General features: G+C 40.0%; 1 protein-coding gene across 5 annotated transcripts in view; it reads left to right on the top strand.

Moving 5' to 3' along the window:
• Ncapg2 (non-SMC condensin II complex subunit G2) overlaps window positions 1–26,150 on the top strand; it is a 564,457-nt gene that overhangs the window by 28,926 nt on the left and 509,381 nt on the right. For all 5 annotated transcript variants that reach the window (XR_012907705.1, XM_075948072.1, XM_075948071.1 and 2 more), the window contains 10 exons: window positions 1,210–1,363; window positions 1,478–1,651; window positions 2,307–2,423; window positions 2,656–2,793; window positions 3,165–3,264; window positions 7,531–7,715; window positions 9,027–9,167; window positions 11,468–11,571; window positions 14,512–14,612; window positions 16,532–16,631. Coding sequence is in view for 4 of the 5 variants with exons in the window: in XM_075948072.1 (XP_075804187.1) it covers window positions 1,210–1,363; window positions 1,478–1,651; window positions 2,307–2,423; window positions 2,656–2,793; window positions 3,165–3,264; window positions 7,531–7,715; window positions 9,027–9,167; window positions 11,468–11,571; window positions 14,512–14,612; window positions 16,532–16,631 (1,314 nt within the window). In the remaining variant the exon portion in view is untranslated. The remainder of the gene's footprint in view (window positions 1–1,209; window positions 1,364–1,477; window positions 1,652–2,306; window positions 2,424–2,655; window positions 2,794–3,164; window positions 3,265–7,530; window positions 7,716–9,026; window positions 9,168–11,467; window positions 11,572–14,511; window positions 14,613–16,531; window positions 16,632–26,150) is intronic.

The raw sequence follows: 26,150 nt of genomic DNA, 5'->3' as shown, positions 1-26,150 counted from the left end.
TAATATCCAGAGTGGCAAGCTCTAGAGCCTGTGGTCATCGCTGACCACAGGTGGCTCCAAGTGCTTAGACTGTACTGTGAGTACACAGTATACATGTGAAAGGAGGAATGCCAGGATACTGAGTACACGTGAAGTCGTGTTTTCAAGAGATTTCTCTAATTTCTCTTTACATTTTATGTAGTTGACACACAGCCTTTTTATGTGGCTGGTGAGCAACTGGATTTAGTTATCATGCCTTGGTCACTGAGCTTCTATATTGATGTACTATTTCAAAAAATGTGTCTGCATGTGTGTGTATGTGTGGTGTGTATCCATGTATCCGAGTGTATGTGCATCGTGTGTATGCAGGAGCTTATGGAGGTCAGAAAAAGATGTTGGATCCCTGGAATTGGAGTTACAGATGATTATGAGCCATCATGGTGCTTGGAACTGAACTTGAGTCCTGTACAAGAGCAACAAATGGTTTAAGCACTGAGCCATCTCTCCAGCCCTTGCATATTATTTTTTATTGGGCAGTGTAGTTCTAGAGTTTGCCGCTTAAGAGTAAAACTTACTTGGTTTTATTTACTTGCAAAAGAATTGTTGTTTAAAATTTGTTTTTACATGTGTTTTGTTTGTATGTGTGTTTCAGGTCATTAGGCTCGATGGCAAGCACTCTTACCTACTGGGCTAGCTTGAAGCCTCCAAAATGACTGTTTTGTGGCATGTTTTGGTTTTGTCTTTTGCTTGGATATTTTGGTTTCTAATTTTTTGGTTTTATTTTTTTTTTTAAATGTGTGTGTGTTTCCTTTCTTTGTTTTTTGTTTGCTTTTTAGAAAAAGTAAGCAGGTGAAGTTGGGTGGGTGTGGAAGTGGGGAGGATCAGGGAGATAATGGGGAAGGGGGCAAAGTGTGATGTATATGACTTTTGCAAAAAAAAAAATTATATAATGTATTATATGAAAAGAAAAAGGGAAAAAATGCCCTAAATTATGTCCACTTCTGGAACCTGACAGCGGGCACTACAAATAGAAGGCTGTTGAGATGTGGGGCATGTCCTTCTGCAGCTGCAGTCTGTTAAGGGTTTCATGGGGTAACAACTACCAGTGTAACTATGAGGCCTGTGCACCTTTGATGCAATCAAATTGTGTCTTGGTTTTCCTTATGTTGTGGAACAGTGGGGGCTTTCTGTAGAGATATTAACCTGGTTTCCTGTACTTGACTTTTTCAGTTGTGGTGTGATTTCTGTCCTGAGAAATCAGGAGGAGACTGTTACAGGCAGGAGCTACTGTACCTTGCTGGATTGTCTCTGTTCCTGGGGGCAAGTGGGGCATGTCCTGGAGCTCATTGTTGACTGGCTGACAATAAGGCCACGTCAGACCAAGGTGTGTATACAGCCTTGCCTCTCTGGAATGTGGGGAACAAGGGTATCTAGAAATTGTACCATGTTCTGGAAACACAAACTCTAATTGCCTCTTTGTTCCACGGCTCTTCTTCAGAGTAATTTGTCCTCTAAATGTAAAGTGCAAATCAATGATACATGCCCGGTAAAACATGAGCTAGCATTGTTGTACATGGAGTATTTGCTGACCCATCCAAAGAATCGAGAGTGTCTGCTTTCTGCACCCCAGAAGAAACTTAACCAGCTTTTAAAAGCACTTGAAGGATCCAAGGTAACTGTAGAAGTTAAAGTGACTTCAAATAGTAGTAGCAGTGATGCAGTAAGATGTATAGTTTTCATGCTTTGGAAAGAAATTGAGAAGAACTCTGAGGTGAACAGGTGAGCCTGGGAGTAGTGCCATTTCCAGGACCTGTCTCCTCACAAGCAGTGTTTAGAGCCTGCATTTCTCCACAGTTTCTAGCTTGTCAGGGCTCCAGTTTGTCTCCCCTTGTCTGAGAATAGGTTGCCCAGGACCAAGCGTCAGTGAGGAAGTACTAGCTCTCTTCAGAGTCTTCGGCTGTATTTTCTAAAAATCTTGGAAAGTGTGTGCTATGATTTTATTGTGCCCCAAGGGCCCTTTGGAATCCTGTTTTTCCCTGCTACACTGGCCCTTTAGGATTCTCTACCGAGTAGTCCTCATTGCTGCCACCTAGGATAGTGGTTCAGCTAAGCCTGCCCAGAGGAAACAAACTGTAGTCCCTGTGGGCAGTGGTCCTGTGGCCTTGTGTACCTGTTAACTGTGTTATGTGCTTCCAAAGTCCACTCAGCAGATAGTGTTCAGGGTGGCAATTATCCTTCTAGTTTCCTATAGACCAGGCACTTTCTCCACCTTGCATTGATGTGGTCACAGCCATTCAGAATATGGGTCCTCGGTTGTAATTTTGCAGGCAGATCTGGAATTTTTTCTTCAGTCTCCAAGTGATAATCCCCTCAACTTCAACAAAGAAGCTGCATCGCATGCCTTTGGTCTACACTGTCGACTGAGCGTCCATCTTCAGTACAAGGTGTGGTGTCTCTCCTGGTGCGCTGAGTATCATGTATCAAAGCTGCTTTTCTTTCTTTTTCTCTTTCTTTCTTTTTCTCTTTTGCAACTGGGTTTTTCTGTGGCTTCGGAGCCTGTCCTGGAACTAGCTCTGTAGATCAGGCTGCCCTTGAACTCCCAGAGATCCACCTGCCTCCTCCTCCTGAGTGAAAGCTGCTTTTCTTACTTATTTTCTTCTTTGTTTTGTTGGACAGTTCTCAGAAGAGAAAATTCATCTGTCCATCTTGAATGAAACCGGATCTTGGTTAGAAAACAAAGTTTTGCCTCTTCTTCAAGACCAAGAAGAGGAGTTTCTCAAGCTTCGGAGGGACGTCTATCAGCAGGTTATCCAGGTCAGCAGCTGGGACACAGCTCGTGCTGTATTTTCAGGACTGTTTATTTTGTTGTAAAGTGGTTTAGACCCTAGTGCTGCTTCATAATACAGAGAATGTCATTTATTTTTACAAAGCACATTCTGCATAATTTTAATGTAGTTTAATATGTTATATGTGATGGGTATTTGTTTAGGTTGGTGAATTGCTTAAAATGTCTAGAATTCTTATAGAAACAATGAAAATGTATGTATTTATGGAAGTTCTTTATAAATACAGTTGTAAACATTTGCTTATAATATTAGTACATTGCAGGAGAGGCTTTGTTGGGCTTGACTGTCTTCCTTTTTAAGTGGCTTTTGTTGTTATTGAACCCATGCTGTGTCTTACAGACTTACCTGGCTGTGGGTAAAGATGTTGTCATGGTGGGCCTTGGAGACACTGAATTTCAGATACAGCTTTTACAGTGGAGTCTCGGAATAATGAAAACAGGTACTGTAGCATCATTTACCCATTAAAGGGATGTTTGGAAACAATATGTACATACAGCTTTTCCATCCTTCCATCCCTCACTCCCTTCTTCTGAAGATCAGAATCTGTCTTCCAGGCATTCACATGTAACACATGGGCCTTTGCCAAAAAGTTTTTTTTGGCTGTAATACACCTAGCAATTTCAGAGATGCTTATGATGTCAGGCACACTGTTAGTTTCTAGGGTCCTTGGGGTTCTGCTACCTGGGTCTGCCTTGTTGGTGTGTAGAGTTTTCCACCTGGCATCTGTGTAGAGATTTTCCCAGAAGAAGGTTGTGAGTGATGTGGTCAGGAGGGGGCACACCCAGAACCAGAGCCAGTGATGCCTTCTGGTACAGTGTATGACAAAAAACACTACTGAGCTCTGATCTCATCTTCCAGATACCCTGCCTCTGTGGTGTGGAAGATTAGTAGTGGTTTTTACTGTACATCCCAATTACTGAGCTAAATGGAAATATCTGTCCACAATTTAAATTTTCATTTTTTTAAAGCCCACTAGTTTGCTGAGAGAGACTTTCCTTCATTAAATGCAGTTTAGCATGTTTAGTTGGTCCAGATTTGTAGGAGGAGGGCCGCTTGTTCTTTTCGGCCACCGGCTAGCTTACATCCAAAATAATCACACAGAAACTATATTAATTAAATCACTGCTTGGCCCATTAGCTCTAGCTTCTTATTGGCTAACTCTTACATCTAAATTTAACCTATTTCTAGTAATCTGTATATCGCCTCGTGGCAGTGGCAGTGGCTTACTGGGTAAAATTCACAGCCTGTCTCTGGTGGCTCTATAGTGTTCCTCTCCTCATCTTCCTCCCAGCATTCTGTTTAGTTTCCCCCACCTAGCTCTGTTCCCCTACAGCTCTGCTATAGACCCAAAGCAGTTCCTTTATTAACCAATGAAAGCAACACATAGACAGAAGGACCTCCTACACCACAGATTAGCCATTGTGGTCAGTGATGCAGCTTGAACGCATTCCAGGCAGGCCTGAGTGGAGTCCTACCTTTCCTGTGCTGCTGGACATTAGTCGATGACTTCAAATATAACAAGATACTGTATTGGTTCACAAATTCTAAAGTTGTAGAATTATTCAAAGTCTTGAACTTTTTTTTTTTTAAATCATTCTCTGTAGTTTAAAACTACATTCTACACATAAGCTTAATTGTTGAAATAAAATGATTTTTTTTCACACTTGATTTATCACTTAGGAATAATTTTGCTTTAGGGCTGAATCTACTTTTAATTATTTATAAAGTTTAAAATCATAGAACTAATCAGAATTTTCTTTCCATTTAGTTCATTTCATTACATAGTGGTACCCAGTCCCTTTCGACCAGGTTTAGAGCTGGACCTGTGTCCAGACTGGAATGAGCTTTGTGTTTGCATATCCAGTGACTAGGGTCTGTAGGACTCATCACCATACCACAGTGCGACTCTTCTTCTGTGGTGCTTGTAAGGATGCATTAGAGGTTAGCAAACTGAGATTAGAGTCTGCTTTCTAAAACTCTTTTGCTCTACTTGAAAGGGGCTCAGTGAAGAGGCCATTTTCAGAAGCTATTTATGTGTCTTATTTACTTTTCTATTGCTCTGATAAGATGCCATGACCAAGGCAATTTATAGAAAATAAGAGAATATTGGCAGGTAGCATGGCAGCAGGTGGACAAGTGTGGAGCAGAAGTTGTAGCTGAGAACGTGTATCTTGACACACAGCCACCAAGCAGAAAAAGGGACAGCTCATTGGAAATGACATGGGTTCTGAAACATCAATGCTTGCCCCTGGGACACACCTCCTCCAACGAGCTGACACTTTCTAATGTTTCCAAGTATTCAAATATAAAAAACCTATGGGGACCATTTATTCAGACCACCGCATTGTGTTGATATTAATTAGGTCCAGGTAGGGTATTCTTTATGAACCCAAATGCATATTCTAAAGAAGCCATTTCTGGGACACAGTTGGGTGGCCAACTGCATCAACCAAATAAATTAGGGGTGTAAGCCCACAAACTTCTGGAATTCCCACTACAATATAGTACATAGATTGTGGAAAATCAGGTGCCAAACATAACAGAGCTTTGGGAGAGTTCTTACTGAAAAATACCAGCTCAATTAAAAAGAAATGTTGATTTTTTTTAAAGTAAAGACTATAGGGTTATATTTGAAAGAGAAATAAAAGCAAAGTGAAGATTATAGGAAATGTAAAGCTTTGGAGGAAAAGGACCATTGATAAAGAGTAATGTGAGATAGCTGGGATTTTAGCATCTCAGAAACCCAGGCTGTCGTGTACAGTTTGGAGACAGTGCAGGAGATCGCCCCACAGCTTACGTGTGAGGCTGCCTCTATCTTTTGCTATCCTTGTTGCTGTTCTTTTGTTGGCAGGGACTTGACAACCTAAAGATGAGCATACTGGGGAGAGCCACAGAGCCAGCACTACTTTAGTTTCAGATTGATGGCTTGTTTTCTGACTTTGAGCTATGCCCTGGGGAGGACTCTTAGCAAGACTGTAGGTCAGCACCGGTTTTGGCTGTAGCTGTGATCCTGGCCTGTTGTTAGCAGTTTTTTTGCTAGCTAGCTAGTATGTTGCATATTTGGTTCATAAAATACACACACCTGAATATAGTGAAATAATGTATGGTTAAAGTTTTCAGCTTTTCCAGGTTTCTTTCCATGTTACTGAGACTACACATTCTGAGGAAGAATATGAGGAGACAGCTCCTTTGTCTGTGTATTAGTTAGGGTTCTCTAGAGGAGCAGAACTTAGAGAATAAATCTATACTTATAAAGGGGATTTATTAGAATGGCTTTCAGACTGTGGTCTGGCTAATCCAACATTGGCTGCCTGCCAGTCGAAGGTCTAAGAATCCAGAAGTTATTCAGTACACGAGGCTTGATATCTCAGCTGACTTCAGTATAAGCTGGAATCCTGAAGTAGGTTCTAATGCCAATGAGGAATGGACCTGCTAGCTAGGTGAGAGAGAACAAGCTGGCAAAGAGAGCGAGCTTTGTCCCTTATATAGGTTGCCAGTAGATGTATAGGTTCCCATCTCAAAACATCCGTCAGGGTCTAGTCAGCAGTATCTGGGTTTGAAGAGCTCAACACCTGTCTCATCAGTGGACATTCCACATGACAAATATATATAAGGAGTGAGTTTTTCCACCTCTGGATGAAAGGATAGCAGCTCCTTGAGTTCCTGTGTGGTTTTTGCAACTGTGCAGAGCTGCTTATTGGTTCTGGCAGTCTTAGACCTCAAGAGGATTGATAGAGTCTCTGGGATGGGAGTCTGTCCTCCCTTAGCAGACCTCAAGAGGATTGAGAGAGCCTCTGGGATGGAAGTCTGTCCTCCCTTAGCAGGAAGGTTTGGGGTATAGTTGGCTGTGGTCTCTAGCAGAGCTTGCTGGATCTTTAGTTAATTTTGTAGCTGAATGGCTTTATCCTTCATATCCAGGCCCATTCTCTGGGCAAGTCCTGTGGTCACCTGGATAATGGACTGTCATGAGGAGCATCATTTCTGTGCTTTATTGCAAACTTGTTTTATTTTAATGTGTCTTGTACCATGGGTTCTGCCAGGTGGCTTGCTGTGTAGCACCCAAAAGTTAAGGGCTAACCAGCACCTGAGCCATGTGTTAGATAGAGTGGGGCAGGGTGACATGGGGTGCCCTTGAGGATTACTGGGGACAGGCCCGTCTTTGCTTTTGTAGCTTTTACTGGCAAGATTGATTGGAAATAAAAATGGAGGAATAGTTTTATTAGGCTTATATATAGAATGAATTTTACGACATTATGTACTCTCAGTCAGGGAGGTAATTGGAAAAAAAAAACCACCAAAGGAAATCAATAAGCTACAACCAGGTATCAGAAATCTATAACGTTATCAAACGATGTTGGGAGCTGTGAGGTTGGACTTGTTCTTGTTGGGTTTTTACTTTAGTAAAATATAAGAGAAAGTTTGTGTTTTCTAATTCAGGTTTTATAGGAGACATACATGCAGCGAACAAAGTTCTTTGTTTACCTGCAGAATCAGCTGTATACTACTGCTGCTGGGGAAGAAGTCAATTTTTTAGTTATGTGGAGAAAAGAAATTCTTGTTTGATTCTAGTTTGGATCAATCTGGTAAACGTGTTTAGTGCTAATTCAGTAGTAATAGGTTCTTACATTACTATCATTTATATGTGTTAAGCAATTTCAGTTGAATTATGTGCATGTGTAATTGGTTGTTCTCCTTTTCTTTGTAGTGAAGGAATTTTTTTACATTCCATTACTTCTTGGCATTCTTAAGGAGATAGCTGGAAGCTCCATGATTCAGAAAACAGATTCAGAAGAAGTCATGGTGCTGTTTGATTTAGTGCAGGAAGTATTTCAGAAAATGTTGGAATGTGTTGCCTGGATCTTCAGGAAGCAGCCAGAAGAAAGTCTGCAGGTATTGTTCTTCAGCTGGCCAGGTCTCACTGTGCTATCTGCTGTGGGCATTGAGTGGTGGCTGCACGCCAGCCCTAAAGATAAGCATGCCTGCATTCTTTGTGGCGTGCAGATCTGCAGTCTTGAGCTCAGGGACTGAAGTCCCATGGATGTAAGGACTCTAAACGGAACTGATCTCTGCGGGCTGTGATTCCAGAGCTTCCCAGAAAAGAATATATTCGTGAAGATGCTCATTTTCAAGGGGACAGTCACTGCCTGGGAGGATGCTCACTCCCATCATCTGTTAATGTCCCGATTTAAAAGCACCTTGAAGGGACCGTGGTTTTCTGTTGATGGTGAAAGCTCATAGGCTGAGATGATTGAGCAACTAGATCATAAAAATCAAAGGGACCAGATCTGTTCCTAAAACAGTGTAAAACCTGTTCCTGAATCAGTTATACTGTTAGCAGAGAGCCATTTTTTTTTCTGTCAGTGAGCTATTATTGTTTTAATTAAGAATGTTTATATGGGAGGTTGTTTATGAAATATCCAAGAGTCTCAATTTTATTCTAGACTAAGCTGATGGAAATTACCTAAACATGATTGGCACAGTTTTTTTCTAGCTCAGCTCATTGTCGTTTCAAGTGTCCATGATCTGTTCATGTAGTTTATCCCCAGTCTTAGACTCTGCTGGGTCTTCACCATCCGTCAAGTAGTGTCATTTAGAAACACTGCCTGAGCTGATGGTTTTATTTGAATGTTAATAATTGCCTTTCTTTCCTTCTTCCAATCCTCTTTACTATTGATACTTCTATTTTTTTGTTGTTGTTGTTTATTGTTTTTTGTTGTTATTTCTGAGACAGCTTCTTTCTACTATGGAACTCTGCTTGTCCTTGAACTTGCTATATAGACCAGGCTGGTCTTGTACTCACAGAAATTCGCCTGCCACTGTCTCTCAAGGTGTGTGCCTCCATGCCTAGCAGCCATTTTATTTATTTATTTATTTATTTATTTATATATTTTTTTGGAGTCAAGATCTCACTCTAGCTTAAACTGGCCTAGAACTCACCAAGGTAGCCCAGGCTGGCCTCAAACTTATGTCAGTCCTTTTTACTTAGCCTGGTACATCCTTAGATACAGATGTGAGCCACCACACCTGGTGCATCCTTAGATACAGATGTGAGCTGCCACACCTGGTATATCCTTAGATACAGACGTGAGCTGCCACACCTGGTATATCCTTAGATACAGACGTGAGCTGCCACACCCGGTGCTTGTTTTTTAAAAACTGATTTTTAACTGTACTGACAATGACTAATGTGGTTTCTTGTAGCTCTTTCATTCTGTGCAGTCCCCTCTTCATGAATTTATCAGCACTATTCAGTCCTGGTACAGGGACACTGCAGTCCACCATGGTATACTTTCTACTCTGATTGCTGCACTTGTGGTTGAGATAAGTCATCGACTGCAGAAGGTAAGTTATACTGATTATGGAACTGCCATGCTCTTGACTCTCCCAGATGCTGTGCCTGCTTACAGTACGTGGTTAGGGTTTTCTAGTGCAAGCTGTTGGTGACGACTGTTTGCCAGTTTCAGTACTTAGCCATTTAGCTGGTTGGGCATCTAGAGCCACGTGGAAACTGTGGAGCTTATGCTAAGGGTATTGTCATTCCTGACTGCGATGGAACTCGGCGCTATGATGCGGATATGGTCTGCTGGTGCTAGGAGTTTTGAATGAATTGATAGTTTCTAAAGATTCTTCTTTGAAGAAATCAAGGATACTTGGGCAGACATTGCAGGACTGTTCCAGACTGAACTGGTGTACAATTGTTCATATCTCTGCATGCCTTTTTCTTTTCATTTTTTAACTATAGGAAGCTTGAAGTTTTAAAAATGTACTTACTATGATTATGTTTTCCTACATGTGTATGTATGTGTGCCACGTGCATGCTTGGTGTCCACAGAGGCCAGAATAAGGTATTGGGTCCCCTACAACTGGATTTACAAAGCTGTTATCAGTTGCTTTGTGGGTTCTGGGGACTGAACCTGGGTCCTCTGTAAGAGAAGAAAGCTCTCTTAGCAGTCAAGCCTTCCCTCTAGCTCTAGAAACTTGAAGTTTTGGTATCTTATTCTTCTGTCATAGCTAAAGGTGAATGGAACACAGATTTATTTAGTCTATTTTGTTACAGATCTGATCATTGTTGTTCTTTGAGCTAAAACAGAAAGTGATACTATACATAGAGAACATGCAGGATGCTCTTTTCTTCTTCAACTTGGAGATGTCCCTTGTGGACATAGGTAGTGATGTAAAGAAGAGAAGTAGCAGTGGGTTTATTCAGAATGAAAAGATGGGCTGTCACTGAATTGCATGATCTAGAGATGGTCATGTACTGCTTGATCATGGGCACTCTGAGAAGTGAAGATGCAGATTCTCACTGTGCTGCCCTGGGTATGGCTATACAGATGCCAGCACAGTCAGCATAATGTTTTGGGACATTGTCAGATACACCATCCCTTGCTCCCAAAATGTTAGCACGCGGCTGTGCAGCTCATGATCAAGTGTATATTACTTTGTTTTTGTGTGTATGAGTGTTTGCCTGCATGTATGTGTGTGTGTGTTCCAGTGTGCATGCCTGGTGCGTGTGTAGGTCAAAACAGGGCATTGGATTCCCTGGAACTGGAGCTAACAGATGATTGTGAACATCCCAGGTAGATGCTGGGAGCTGAACATTGCTGACTGGCCTGTCTTCTTGTAGTCTGTATCCTTGACTACAGATTGTTCTGTTTTTTCACCTTTTTTTTTTTCAGTTCTTTTGTTGGGTTGCATACACATTTAAGATTACTGTCTTCTTTTAATGTCTTATTTCTGACTGTCCTATTCTAAGATATCTGCTTCACGAAGTCTACATTGTTAACTTTGTAGCCAGCCTGGCTCCCTTAAGCTGCATGTGTGCACAGGCCCTCTGTATTTAGCTTTTATTGCTGATCTGTCTTTACAAGTAAGGTGTTGTGAGTGTGCTGCATGAGTAGTTCTGTAAAACAGTCTGACAGTGTCTCCCTTTCATGGGGAGTGCTTATAACTCACCTGATGTTAAAGCTGTGGATGTGCTTGGTCTTAAGGTGTTCACATTAGCATTTAAGACAGGGACCTATGAGATCACAAGCATGAGTTGCCATGCGCCGCTTTTACTGCTGAGTTTATCTTTCCTGTGGACTGGATCTTACTTAATTTCTCACCCTTCCTGCTGCAGTGACTCTTTAATGCCGTTCTTCATGTATTGTAGCCATAAATTATTTCATTGCTACTAAATAACTGCAGTTTTGCTGCTGTTATGAATTGTAATGTAAATATATGTGTTTTCTGATGGTCTTAGGTGACCTTTCTGAAAGGGTTGTTTGAACCCGCAAAAGGATCTTAGTTCACAGATTGAGAACTGCTTTAGTCTAAAACACCAGCATTCTAAGACTGAGATTCTAATCTGAGCTGAGAGGAACTGGTTAAGTTGGCTTAGGAAAAAATATATTTTTTTATAGATGATATCAAGTTAAATAAAGGCCATTTGACTAAAGCCTTACTAAGTTTTATGTCCTTTATTTCTGTTACAATGAGTAAAATGTTCTTGTGGAATATAATAAAGAAATTTGTAATTAACTGTAGTGAATAAAGCTTGTTATTTCTGAATTGCTTTGGTCAGATATAAGAGAACCCAGATCAATGTGAACCAAGCTGTCAATCTGGGGTAATTATAATATACTGATTTGGAACTTTCCTAGGTTTCTGATATAGAAGAGCTGACCACACCGCAATGTCCTGCTGACCTTCCTCCATTTTCAAGGTGTTTAGTTGGTGTAGTAATGAAGTCTTTGGATGTGGTCAGGTAATTGTCATCTCTCTTTGATCTTGGTACAACCCTATCTGTATTTTTTCTTAGTGCCCTGTGATCTATTACTTTTTACTCTCAGATTATCAAAGGTATTTTTTACCCACTTGTGAAAAGCATTCCACAGTTTTTCTTCATTTTATGAGTGATGGAACTGCTTATGTTAAACTTTCATACAGAACCATTACTTTCTGTAAACTGTTGTATTCATTTAAATAGTTTTTAGTTATATTTATCACAACCAAATTTTGCTGATGGGAAAAAAATGTGTGTACAAAAATACTTCTTATTGTGTGTTCTAGTTTTCTTGTCTTGTCATTAGCCGTCGTAGCCACGGCGGATTTGCAGTTCCAGGGTAGGGACGTGAGGATTAGAAATGTTAGATAGGAGGAACAGAGATAAGAAAGAAACACAGAGACACAGGAGAGTGCCAGGAGGGCAGCTCAGAGAATACTGAATGCTGAATTTTGCCGATATTTATTTTCCATAGACTTTTATACTCCAAAACAATGGGGGTGGGAGGGAGAAGGCAAAAGACTGCTTGAACAGTGGACAACCAGAACAGTTACTTGCTCCAGTACTTGAGACATCAAGCCCTTAATTCCCGAGCAAAACATTTGATGTTTGGGGTAGTGAACCCACTCTAGACCAAGTGTCCTTCGGGCACCCACTCCCTAATTCAAACCTCCTATTTCAAAAGAAGCAGAAGTATGTTTGAATTCTCTGACCTTTGATCAGGGTGGAGTAGACCCACCTTGATTGGCCATCTTAATGTTGAAAACACGAAGTAACCACAGCCTGGGTCAGGATCTCTTGTTTTGTAGCCACATCTGCTGTCAGCAACTTTGAAAGAGCACAAATATCCTCAAACTCTCTATCCTTCAGACAAAGGAACATAGGCTCACATTTTTGGGTCCCCACATTCTCTGTTGCTTTAATACTAACCAAAATTAGCTTGAGGAGGAAAAGATTTATTTGGTTTTCAGGTTATAGTCCATCATGGAGAAAAGCCATGGCAGGATTGAAAGCAGACCATTTTGAAGCACTGCTCTTCATGACTTGCTCAGCTTGCTTTCTTATACAACTCAGGACCATCTGTGCAAGGGTGGTGCCACCCCCCACGTTGTCTTGGCCCTCCAAAGAAAATGTATTGTAGGCATCTCCACAGGTCAGTCAATTAAGGTCCTGTCTTCCCATAAGACTTCAAAAAAAGTCAAAAACTTAGTAACAAATTGACCCATTGTAAGCTTGACAGACACACACACACACACCACTATTAAACCATGACTTTTTCTTTCTTGTTTATCCCCAAGATTTCACGTTTATATCACAACATAAAACATGGTATAACTTTGAAAGTCCCAGTGTTAACATCAAAACTCCATGGTACTTAAAGTTTTCAACACCTAGAAAGTCCAGTTTCTTTCTTCAAAAACATGTAACATTTCTTTACCTGTGGGTACCTGAAAAATAACAACAACAAAATGTAGTAATAGGAGCAGCGGGGCTGTGTCCCCAGCACCCCGGCCGCCTGCTAGCTTATGCCTTGAAATAATTACACAGACACTGTATTCTTTTAAACACTGCTTGGCCCATTAACTCTAGCCCTTACAGGCTAATTCTCATATCCCGATCAACCCATCTCTAATAATCTGTGTAGCATCAGGCTTACCGGGAAATATTCTAGCCTACGTCCATCCTGGGTCTGAGCTTCATGCGTCTGCCTCAGAGAGCAGAGCTATCGCGTCTGCCCGGGAGAGGGGAGCATGGCGTCTCTGCTCCAGAGAGCAGAGCTGTCGAGTCTGAGCTCACTTCCTCTTCCTCCCAGCATTCTGTTCTGTTTACTCCACCCACCTATGTTCTAACCAATAAAATGGGCCAAGGCAGTTTCTTTATTAGCCAGTGACCTTCCTCCATCAACAAAAACCAAGTTAAATGCTTTTGTTTTTACAAGAGGAAAGAGACAGGGCATAACAACAATAATGCTTAAACAAAACCAAAAATCTGTCAGTTTAGTTCCAGATCTTGTAGCTCAATATCTGATATAACTGGAATTCACTTAAGCTGTACTTACTGGGCTCCAAAGGACGTGTCTTGTAATCTCAGGCTAACTTTCTGCTATAACTGCTGTTGTCCTGGGTGGTTGTCCCAAGGTCCTCCAGTATCTTGAGTCTCTGTTGTAGCTGAGACTTCACTTTCACCAATGTCCTCCTGGCCTCTCTATGCAGGGATTCGTGCCAAGCTTTGGCTGCTTCCTGTGACCCCTTTATGCCTTCAGAAGTAGATCCTGTGGAAAACTCTTACACATTAACAAGTTTGGCTACTAGCTTGGGTTGCAGCATTGCTCCAGCTCCTCCCTCCCCCAGTTAGACTCACCTTCTCCTGTGCTGACCTTGTGGAAGTACTTTCCAGATTTTAACTCATGATGCTAGTCTCTTACTAATCACAGCCGAGGCTTCAGCTCCAGCTAATCAGCATCATTTGTTTCAGTAACACCAAAGTTTTTATTTCTACAGTTTTTGAATTCAAACTTTATCCCATAAACAGCCCTTGGTTCTTCCGTGCATTTCACTTGACTAGGATTCTAGGGTTTGTAGTAGTCCACAAGGGACTGAAAATATAGAGGGATTTGTTTTTCAGACTTTGAACACAGTGGCACTGAATGGTGTGAATACATTCCTTGAAAGCTTCATTGCATCATTCCGAGGGCTGTGGATTGCCTTTCAGCAGTCTATTAAATATCTCTTACGTTGCTTTTCTCCTGTGCATACTATTTGGTTTTAGCATTCCATCTGTAAGAACTGACATGTATAATACATAAAGGGGAGGACCTTGGGCGGTATTTTTGATTGTGGGTAAACCTCACTTGTGCTTATTTTTTTTTTTTTATCAAGTATTGGGATGTGGAGTAATTTCAAATGTTTGCTGATTCCATAGGTCATTTTTGGATGAACTAAAGGCTTGTGTAACCTCTGGTGATATTGAAGGCATTGTGTGCCTCACAGCTGTTCTGCATATTATTTTGGTTATTAACAAAGGTTGGTTACATTTTTTTCTCCTTCATCTTGTACGTTACTGATTATGTCCTTGTTTGTTGCTACTGTTAGAGAAGTTTGGGATTTGACCCGTTTCACCCTTTTCACTGCCAGCACAGGAGAGGCTTCCCACAACCTTTTCACCCTTGTTCCCTAGTGTTCTCTGAATTCACTGTCCCTGCCATTGCATGAGCTTACCTGTTCTGTATCGGAGCTTCTGTCTGCCTTTCATTTTCACTCTTGGGTGCCTGTAAATATCACTGGGTCCCTTCCTTTTTCCCTCCCCTCCCTTCCCCTCTCCTCCTCTTTCCTCCCCTTTCCTCCCCTCCCCTCTTGCCTTGTGTAGCCTTGATAAGTGATCTATCACTGAACTATGTAACCAGCTCCCTCTTTAATTTTGAGGCAGGGTCTGACTAACATACCTAGGTTGGCCATGAACTCACTCTGCAATCCAGATGGGCCTTGAACTTGGAGTTTTCCTGTCTTAGCCTTGCTAGTTGCTGGGATTACAGGTCTGAACCACTACACCTCAGAATTGAATTTCTCTTGATTTGTTCAGTGTTACTTATGTTTAAAAATCTGGGCGAGCCCTGTAGCAAAGGCTTGTAGCCCCAGCTACTCAGGAAGCTGAGGCGTGAATAGTGTTCAAACTTAGGAGTTTGGTCAATATTAGTGAAATCCAGTATCAAAACTATTTCTATAATTTATTTTTTTAAACAGTGGGCATGTTGGCATCATGCTTCTTGAATACTTAACTAATTTGAAAGTAGTACTGGGAAAATATTTGGCAATACCTATAAAATGTCAGCTCAGTGTAAAGTCCAGTGTTACCCTTGTAGGCTGACTGACTGTATTCAAGTTTCCATATTTTTGGTTAAGTTCTACTGATGTGAAAATGTCTCTCAATTTTAGCACTTTGCAGGTAAAGATCTCTTATGCCTACCAAATCTGTGGAGATTTACAAAGCTTGAGTACCTTTCACCCACATGTTTAGGACAAAGAATTTCTTCAGAACTTGGGAGTTTATAGATTTTATACTATTTATGTAAAACATACTGCTTGAGAATTCCCGAATTGAAAATTTAAAATCTGAAACACATATAAGTAGGACAAACAGTTTTGAATTTTAGAGTATAGCAAATTACAGTTTTTGGTATTAGGTGCTCAGTCTATGATGCTTTTAAAAAGTTTTCAGGCCCAGTATGGGCATCCTAAAAGGCTTGTCTGAGGGACGTCCCCTGATTTAGAGGCACAGAGCACTTGTGTTCTGCAGAGCAAAGGACATACCTCATTGAGGAGATGTAAGCATGTATGTGAGGTGCTGAGTACCTGCAGTGGAATATAGCATGATTAATAAAAATCCAGAGACAGATAATTGGGGTTCAACCTGATGGTCAGAAGAGCAAAACAGCCAGCCATTGGCTCTTACCTCTACCTCAGTCTGAAATGGTGATCCTACCTCTAGGAATCTGAGAATGAGACTGTCTGAGAGCTGTCTCCTCCAGTTTTATATTCCCCTGTAGATCTGGGATTAAAGGTGTGCACTACTACTGCCCAGTTCCTATGGCAAACTAGTGTGGCTGCTGGGATTAAAGGTGTGTGTCATTGCTGCCTGTCTGTGAGGCTGATCAGGGGGGCTGTTTTACTCTCTGATCTTCAGGCAAGCTTTAGTTATTAAACTACAAATAAAAACTACAGTAGATGAATGTGATTTGTGCTGGTTGTCACTCTTTTCTGGTGATTCTCCACACAGAGCAGATGTACTCTCACAGCATCTCTGTGGAAGGGATAATTGTCCTACAATCAGCCAGGGTTAACTAGGGAGAAACAAGACCACAGATAACTGACCACATGTGCACAGCAGGGAATGTTACATATAGTGATTGTGAGAACTCCTTTTTTTCAATGTAATCTTCTTACAGGTAAACATAGAAGTGCAAAGCTGAAGGAGGTTGTAGAGACCGTGAACAGAAAGCTGAAGACATTTATGGAGATCACTTTGGAAGAGGATAGTCTAGAAAGGTAAATGTGAGACTTACTCAACCGAGAGCTGGGTCTGTTTGAGATTGCTCTGTTATTCAATTCATTAGAGCCAGGTGATTAGAAGCAGCTGTAAGGTTGGAGATTATGGTCATTTGAATGAGAATGGCCCCCATACTTAATGTGATTGAATGCTTGGTACCCAGTTGGTAGAATTGTTTGGAAAGGATTAGGAGGTGTGGTTTTGTTGGAGGAGGTGTATTATTGGGGGTGGGCTTTGAGATTCCAGGCCACTTCCAGTTAGCTCCGTCTTTGCTTGTGCATGTGAATCATATGTAAACTCTCAGCTTCTGCTCCAGTACCATGCTTGCTGCAATGGTTCCTGCTATTGTGAACGCTAATCTTCTGGAATTGTGACCCTGTAAATTAAATGCTCGCTTTTATAAATTGCCTTGGTCATGATGCTTTGTTGTGTCAGTAGAACAGTGACTAAGACAGATGTTTCTGATGTACAAATGCTTTTCAGAAACAAAAGAAAATCATTTGTGAAATTTTGCTATAGAAAAGAAAGAACATTTACCCCAATTCACAATTTTCAAATGAGACATTGTTTTTGGCTAATTTGCTTCATTTGAAAGCCACAGGTATTTTCCAAGTATTAATGCAGGTCTGTCTTAAGAGTGTCAAGAAGGGTTCATTCCTAGCCTTCGTGATATTATAGGGTGCCCACCAGAGAAGAAAACTCAGACTCAGTCTTTAGCTAATTGAAAGTCTTCATTCCAACTGCCTGGGAATATACTCAGTTGTTTGGGACCCAAGTGTAGCACCAAGCGCATAGAGTAAGGGGTTTCCACATCCTGGTATCTTTCTCCACAGCTTCAGGAGGAGGTTTTGCACAAGCAAGTAGTTCAGCAGATGCTGAGATAAACAGGTAGCCGGAGAAGGAGGTCCTGCACAAACAAGCAGTTTAACAGACTCTAAGATAAGTTAGCTGGGGCATCTTGACCTTAGGTTCCTAGAATAGAGTTGTATAAATTTCCTCCTGGCTTCATATCGAGGAGATCAAATTCTAGTTAAACCTAAAATGGCCTCAGAAAAAATACAAGATGGAGGAACCTGTGCATTGTTTTGCCCTGTCTTTTCTTCCTAGGAAATTTTTGGTTTCTCAGACTGCTGTTGATAAGCATGTTCCTGAGCCATTTTCCTCTCTAGGACAACTGTGCTGTTTATACGTGTAGTGGAGAGATCAATTGTTCCAGGCGTTTCACTAGGCAGTCTTAGTGGGAAGCAGACCATGCATACTGTTTAGCTGTCCTCTGCTTTGCAGAGAGCCTTTTATAATCCTAGATTGCTGTTTTATATATACATTTGTGGAGTGTTGCTTCTGTGGACTTGCTACCGAGGCATACATACTAAATGCTTACTTAACTAGGATTTAGGTTTACAAATGATTTTGACAATTGAGATATTATAGTGAATGAAAGGATTAGTGAATACGTTTCTAGCCCATTATTCTAATTTTTAGTATTCTTAGCAAATTGGGTCTTTGTTAGCATAATTAGAAACTATCTATAAAAATGATAAAAAAATTATTTTTTTGAAATTTATTTCAATTATTATTTTTACTTTGGTGATGCTGGGAATTGAACTTACTGCTTCCTACATACATACATATATACATATAATTATATAATATATACGCATATATATATATATATATACACACACACACACTCTGCCACTTAATTAGCTCTCCAACTCATTTAAAAATTTTAAAACATTAGTTTTATTTTTCCCAGTCATCAGAGTCTTAGCCAATTAATTGGTAGTTTTCTATGCTGTTGTAGTTTGAACATTTATAATGTTCGAATACTTCGAATGCACTTAGAATGTAGAAGTGACTACATGGTATATCAGTCACATGAAACAGTGACATTGAGCTATGTGCTCACAGCAATACACTATTAGCTGTACAGCCTCATTTTGGGGGGGGTCTGTCCTGTCCAAGCACTTCTCCCCCTTCATTCATCTCTCTTCACACACCAGTCGTTTCTTCCTCAGTAGAAGACTCCTCTGTGTTAAATTCACACAAAACAGAATAGGCATACAGGGGCCGTAGACTGAGCTGATTTGTAAAAAGTAGTGTGTTTCGGAAAGCTGTTTCAGGATTTCAGACTTGTGCCAAGCAGCTCTGTGTGTATGACATTTTAGTGATGGGGATTACAGTTTAGGAAGTCCTTACTGCTTCTTGTACTATATGGCTTATTGATTTTGTAAATTATAGATAACTGTAAGGAATAACATTTCAAGAATAAATAGGATGGGGATATTAAACATGAAAGTAATGGAATACATGTGACTTGAAAGCAGAAGAGAGGCTGAAGGAGAAAGCAGGAGGGAAGCAGGGGAAGAGGAGAAGAGGAAATTGGAGGAAGAAGATCCACGGGAAAGTGTATGTGAAAGCGCTATAAATTGATAGGTGAATTCATTATATAAATGGTATAATAGAATTCGCATGTAACATATGCATACCCTCTTGTTTACTTTAAAAATCACCTTTAGATTATTGACAGTACAGTGTGAATTGTGTCCTTTGCTAAGCACTACAGTATAAGAAAAAGAATCTGCATGTGTTCAGTACAAACTGGGCTTTTTAAAAAAAGAAATGTTTTCAATGTGTATTGTTCTTTTTATGGATGTGGAGACCATGGATACAGAGGGATGACTATATTAGATCTTTTAATATTGAACAATTCTTGCAATATTAGAATAATTTAGTGGACTTAGTTTTTAAAAGACTTAACTCTTAGGAAAACTGACCTGAAGGTACAGAGAGTTTTCGTGTGTTCCCTGTCCCAGTATATCCTTGCTGTCTCTCACTGTTTATATCCTAAACCATAGCAACACACTTGTTAACAGTGGATTAGCATGCATTATTGACATATCAGTATCACTCAGAGCCCCTAGCTTATATGAGGTTTCATATTTGGTTTTGTATCTTCTGAGGGTGGTATAAGACCTAGAGTTAGGAAGCCAAAGAACCTAGGGTTTTGATATGGAAGAGATGAAGAATTGCCCTAGCTCCAGAAGAGAGTTCCTTTATATAGGGTGAGGACTTAACCTTCTTAGTCCACTGTTTAAGCACCAATTTGTTCTACATACACCCTCTTAGACACACGAAGAACTAGTGCTGGGCTGGAGAGATGGCTCAGCAGTTAAGAGCATTGCCTGCTATTCCAGAGGTCCTGAGTTCAATTCCCAGCAACCACATGGTGGCTCACAACCATCTGTAATGAGGTCTGGTGCCCTCTTCTAGCCTGTAGGCATATGCACAGAATATTGTATATATAATAAATAAATATTTTTTTTAAAAAAAGAAATAGTGCTGTACCAACTGTCTGAGCATCCCTTAACAAAACTGAAAAACAGAAAATTAACCTTCACTCTACTGAGAAATATCTCACTCATTTCCAAGTTCAAGGAGTTTGAATAAAGTTGCTCTTAATATTGTGCCGGCTAGGTTCTTGTAAACTTGTCAAAAATCAGGTGTTCATAGGTGTGTAGATTAACATCAGGGTCTTCAGTTAAATTCCACTGGTCCACTTGTCTGTTTTTATGCCAATACCAAGCAGTTTTCATTACTATAGCTCTATAGTAGAACTTGAAGTCAGGGTTGGTGATACCTCTGGATGTTCCTTTCTTGTACAGAATTATTTTTGCTATCTTGGGTTTTTTGTTTTTCTATATGAAGTTGAATATTGTTCCTTTGAGGTCTATGAAGAATTGTGTTGGGATTTTGATGGGGATTGCATTGGATCTGTAGATTGCTTTTTTTAGGTAAAATTGCCATTTTTATTATGTTGATCCTACCTATCTAAGAGCATGGAAGATGTCTCCATTTTCTGATATCTTCATTTTCTTTCTTCAAACACTTACAGTTCTTTTCATACAGGTCTTTTTCACTTGTGTTTCACTTGCGTTACCCCAAGATATTTCATGTTATTTGTGACTATTGTAAAGGGTGATGTTTCTCTGATTTCTTTCTCAGCCCTTTTATCATTTGTATATAGAAGGACTACTGAGTTTTTTGAGTTGATCCTGTATCCTACCACATCACTGAAGGTGTTTATCAGTTGTAGGATTTCCTTGGTACAAATATGGGGGCCACTTATGTATACTATCATATAATCTGCAGATAGCAAAAATTTGGCTTCTTTCTTTCCAATTTGTATCCCCTTGATCTCCTTTTGTTGTCTTACTGCTCTAGCTAAAACTTCGAGTACTATGTTGAATAGATATGAAGAGAGTGGACAGTCTTGTCTTTTTCCTGATATTAGCGGAATTGCTTTGAGTTTCTCTCCTTTTAATTTGATGATGACTGTCAATATATATTACTTTTATTATGTTTAGGTATGTTCCTTGTATCTCACCAAGACCTTTTTCATGAAAGGGTGTTGGATTTTGTCAAGGCTTTTTCAGAATCTAATGAGATGATCATATGTCTTCAGTTTATATTGTGGATTACATTGATAGATTTTTGTATGTTGAACCATCCCTGCAGCTTTGGGATGAAGCCAACTTGATCATGGTGGATGATGTTTTTGATGTGTTCTTGGATTTGGTTTGCCAGTATTTTATTGAATATATTTGCATCATGCAAATCTTCATGAGGGAGATTGGTCTGTAATTTTCTTTCTTAGTTGAGTCTTTCTGTTGTTTGGGTATCAGGGTAGCTGTAGCCTCATAAAAAGAGTTTGACAGTGTTTATTCTGTTTCTGTTGTATGGAAGACTTTGAGAAGTACAGGTATTAGCTATTCTTTGAAGTTCTGGTAGAATTCTACACTGAAACCATCCAGCCCTGGGTTTTTTTGAGTTGGGAGGCTTTTGATGACTGTTTCTATTTCCTTGCAGGTTATAGATCCATTTAAATTGTTCACCTGGTCTTGATTTAATTTTGGTATGTGGTACCTATCCAGAAAATTGTTCATTTCTTTTACATTTTTCAGTTTCATGGAGTACAAGTTTTTATTGTATTACTTAATGTTTTCCTCTGTGTCTATCATTTCTGATTTTGTTAATTCGGATGTTTTCTTTCTGCCTTTTGATTAGTTTGGATAAGAGTTTGTCTATCTTGTTGATTTTCTTAGAGAACCAGGTCTTTGTTTCATTGATTTGTATTGTTTTCTTTGTTTCTGTTTTATTCATTTCAACCCTCATTTTGATTATTTCCTGTCGTCTACTCCTCCTGGGTGAGTCTTCTTTTTGTTCTAGAGTTTTCTGGTATGCTGTTAAGTCACTAGTGTGAGATTTCTTCATTTTCTTTATCTAGGCACTTAGTGCTATGAACTTTCCTCTTCACACTGCTCTCATAGTGTCCCATAGGTTTAGGACATTCATAGTGTCCATAGGTTTAGGACATTCATGTTTTGTTGTGCATTCACTTTTGTTGAATTCTCGGAAGTCTTTAATTTCTTTATTTCTTCCTTGAACAAGGGTTGATTCAGCTGAGCATTGTTTAATTTCCATGAATTTGTAGGCCTTCTGCCATTAGTGATGTTGTTGAATTCTAACTTTAAGCTATGGTGATCTGATAAGATACAGGGGATTATTCCATTTCTTTCTTTCTTTTTTTTTTTTTGGTATCTGTTGAGGTTTGCTTTGTGACTGAGTATGTGATCAATTTTAGAAAAGGTTCCATGAGGTGCTGAGAAGAAGGTTTATTCTTTTGTGTTTGGGTGAAATGTTCTGTAGATATCTTAAGTCCATTTGAGTCATGACATCTATTAGTTCTCTTATTTCTCTGTTAGGTTTTTGTGTAACAGACTTTTCTATTGGGGAGAGTGAGGTGTTGAAGTCCTCTACTGTAAGTGTGTGGTGTTTGATGTGTGATTTAAGCTTTAGTAATGTTTCTTATACATATGTGGGTGCTCTTGTGTTTGGGGCATAGATATTCAGAATTGAGACTGCATCTAGATGGATTTTTCCTGTGATGTTTGTTAGGTACCAGGATAGCTACACCTACTTGTTTCTTAGGTCCATTTAATTGGAAATCTTTTCCTAATCCTTTACTCTGAGGTAATGTCTTCTTTGAGGTTGGGCGTGTTTCTTGTATGTAGCAGAATGATGGATCCTGTTTTTGTATCCATTCTGTCAACCTGTGTCTTCCTATAGGTGACTTGAGTCCATTGATATTAAGAGATTGACAACCAGTGATTGTTTATTCCTGTTATTTTTCTGATAGTATTTTCTTATTTCCTGGTGTGAGCTTACCTGTTACCTGTGTTTTAGTGGAGTTTTCCTTCTAGTATTTTCTGTAAGGCTGAGTCTGTGGATAGGTATTGTTTAAATTTGGTTTTGTCATGGAATATCTTGTTTTCTCTGTCTTTGGTGATTGAAAGCTTTGCTCGGTATAGTAGTCTGGGCTTGTATCTGTGGTCTCTTTTTCTGCACCACATCTATATCTAGGACTTTCTGGTTTTCAGAGTTTCCATTGAGAAGTCAGGTGTAATTCTGTTAGGTCTACCTTTATATGTTCATTGGCCTTTTTTCTTTGCAGCTCTTAATATTTTTTCTTTATTCTGTATGTTTAATGTTTTGATTACTATATAGTAAAGGGTCTTTTTTTTTTCTGGTTTAGTCTCTTTGATGTTCTGTAAGCCTTTTGTACCTTCATAGGGATATCCCTCTTAGGTTGGGAAAGTTTTCCTCCCTAATTTTTTGAATATATTTTCTGTGCCTTTGAGCTGTAGTTCTTCTTCTTCTATCCCTACTATTCTTAGGTTTGGTCTTTTCATGGTGTCCCAGGTTTCCTGGATGTTTTTTATGTTAAAGATTTGTTGGACTTAACATTTTCTTTGACTGATGAATCTATTTCCTTTATCATATCTTCAATGCCTGAGATTCTCTCTTTTATTTCTTATATTGTGTTGATTATGCCTGCATCTGTAGTTGCTGTTCATTTACCCAGATTTTCATTTTCCAGAATTCCCTCAGTTTGTGGTTTCTTAATTGACTCTATTTCTGTTTTCAACTTTTGAACTGTTTGAGCTGTTTGCTTCACCTGTTTGTTTTTTTTTCTTTGTTTTTTTGGCTTTCTTTAAGAGATTTATTGATTTCTTGCAATTTTCATTGTCTTTCCCTCTATTTCTTTAGAGGAATTTTTTATTTCCTCTTTAAGAGTCTCTGTTATTTTTATAAAGTTGTATTAAAGGTCATTGTCTTCTTCTAGATTAGGATATTCAGGTCTTCTGCTGTAGGACCCCTAGGTTCTGATGCTGCCATATTTTTATGTTGAATGTGTTCTTACACTGCCATCTTCCATCTCTTCCTCCAGGGGGTGCAGGTGGGGCCTGTGCTTCAGGGAGTCCCTCTTCCTCCAATTGGTAAAGGTGGGGTCTGTGGATTAGGTGGTGGCTCTTCTTCCAGGTACAGGCAGGTCCATGCCTTTAGACGCAAATATCAGACGCTGATGTGTTCTGGTTCTCCTCCAGGTGTAGTCAGGGCCAAGACTCCGGTGGTCAGAGATGAGGTGGGGGAATGGTTGCACATGTGGGCATGCTGTTCCAGAGTGTTTGGGGTTTGGTGGGGCCTGGGATGGGCCTCCCAGGGCTAGGGCCTAGAGAGCAGAGCCCTCCGACTGGGAACCCAGACAGTCATCTTTTTGCAGGCAGTCCGGGTCAAGGCTCTGGTGGATGCAGATGCGGCGGGGGATGGTTGTACGTGTGGGCACCACAGTGTTTTAGTTTTATAATAATTCTTTAAATTGTGTAACATTTATCTTCGACCTTGATATTTCTTTGACATTTGACCTTTGTTTCTACATATAAGCATTAGTAATTTTGTCAGCATCACATAATTTACTGTGGTTTTTATCAAGATTGGACTAAATCTGACAGAGTTGGGAAAGAATGTAATCTTGGCACTATTGAATCTTCCTATCCATGAACATAGACTAGCTCTTCATTTGAGTGAAAATCTCTTATAATTGTGATTTCATAGTAAATTGTATTTAAGACTGGCTTTATGTCAGATCACCACAACTGTTGCTTTACTGTGCTGCTCTGTTTGTTTATCTTATTTAAACGAAAGAAACCACATGCAAGTTGGAACAGAAAGCTCAAAGTTAAGATTTTGTTTGTTTGTTGTTTTTCAAGACAGCAATAGTTCTGCCTGTCTTGGAACTCACTGTGTAGACCAGGCTAGCCTCAAACTTCACCGAGACCTGCCTGCCTCTGCCTCTCATGTGCTGGGACTAAAGGCATGTGACACCACTGCCTGGATAAAGTTAAGAATTTTTAATGGAATTGGAATAGAGGATTATTCACTAATGAGAAAGAACTCTGAAAAGTTAAAGGATTACAGGAAAACAGAGCAGCCCAACTCTAGGGGCTGTAGAGCCCCAGGCTGGGATCTAGAGGGCCTTTTCTGCTGGCCCAACACTAACCATGGTGCTAAGCTAGAGCCCTGAGCCTATCTGTGGCTCAGTAGAGGAATGGACAGAGTCTCCTGGAAAAGTTTCCTTCCTCTGACAATTCAACCCCAATAAGAGCACTCGAGTGTGTAAGTCAGTTTGAAGGTTGTGAAGGAAATACTTTTAAACTGTTTACTATTTACTAAGGTGTTTAGTACAGTTGGACTTTGCTACTGTACACTTAGGAAGAAAGTCAGCTCAGTTCTGGGAACTTCTATGGCCTGTAACCTGCTGCAGAGATGACAAGATAACCATTGCATTTCGGAAAGTATTCCAGTTGTATTGACCGACACATATTGGGACTACAAGCTAGCATTGTTGTTTCCATGGAATGCAGCAACAGTCCCAGCATATGTCAGTGTGTTTTTGCTAGAATCTTGTTTGTTGAGTGGTGCAGACCATTCTGAAGATGAAAGGGAAGTCCTTCTTGTTAGTGCCCTTTACTTCTACTCACACTTACCTCATCAAAGGACCTGAACATAAACACATGCATTGTGTTCATCTCCATGGCTTCTACAGTTTTCTGTCATCAGCTACCCTCTCTGCTGAACCAACTGCCAGTGGAGAGCATTCTCTCTAAGGAGAAGATGCCCGTGCTTGGTGGGGCTCAGTTTTCTCTCCAGTAGTTCTGGTGTTTTGTTGGCTAGCTTGTTGGATTCAGAATAAAGTTGTTCCTATTGTACTTTAATTGCTTCCCTTGCTTTAGCATATACTGAGTTGGGCATAAAGCATTAAAACCTTAAGAAACACTAACATTTACTAACACACTGTTGCAATGAAATACCAAGCATTTTGTATTTATCACTTTTATCATCAGTTCAGTATGAAGAAGAATGTGTTTGTAATTCAAGGTTATGGAAATATGTTGAGGTCTGTGTTCTATCACAGATGTTTACTAGTGAGTTGATGGGCTGTAATCCCATGGCATACAAGAACTTGCCAAAATTGAGTACACTGTATGTGGGCTGCCAGTGCCCTTGCTGTGAGAGCCTAGGAGGGTTTACTGATCAGTATTGATAAGTAGGCATTAATTCATTTGTTCCTCTCTGGAATTTTAGTAGTCCTTTTAAAGGGTGATTCTGCAGCAGGA

The sequence above is a fragment of the Microtus pennsylvanicus genome, chromosome 14 (assembly GCF_037038515.1).
Source record: "Microtus pennsylvanicus isolate mMicPen1 chromosome 14, mMicPen1.hap1, whole genome shotgun sequence".
NCBI lineage: Eukaryota > Metazoa > Chordata > Mammalia > Rodentia > Cricetidae > Microtus > Microtus pennsylvanicus.
Note: the sequence above shows the minus strand (reverse complement) of the source record. Positions and strands in the feature narration are given on the sequence as shown.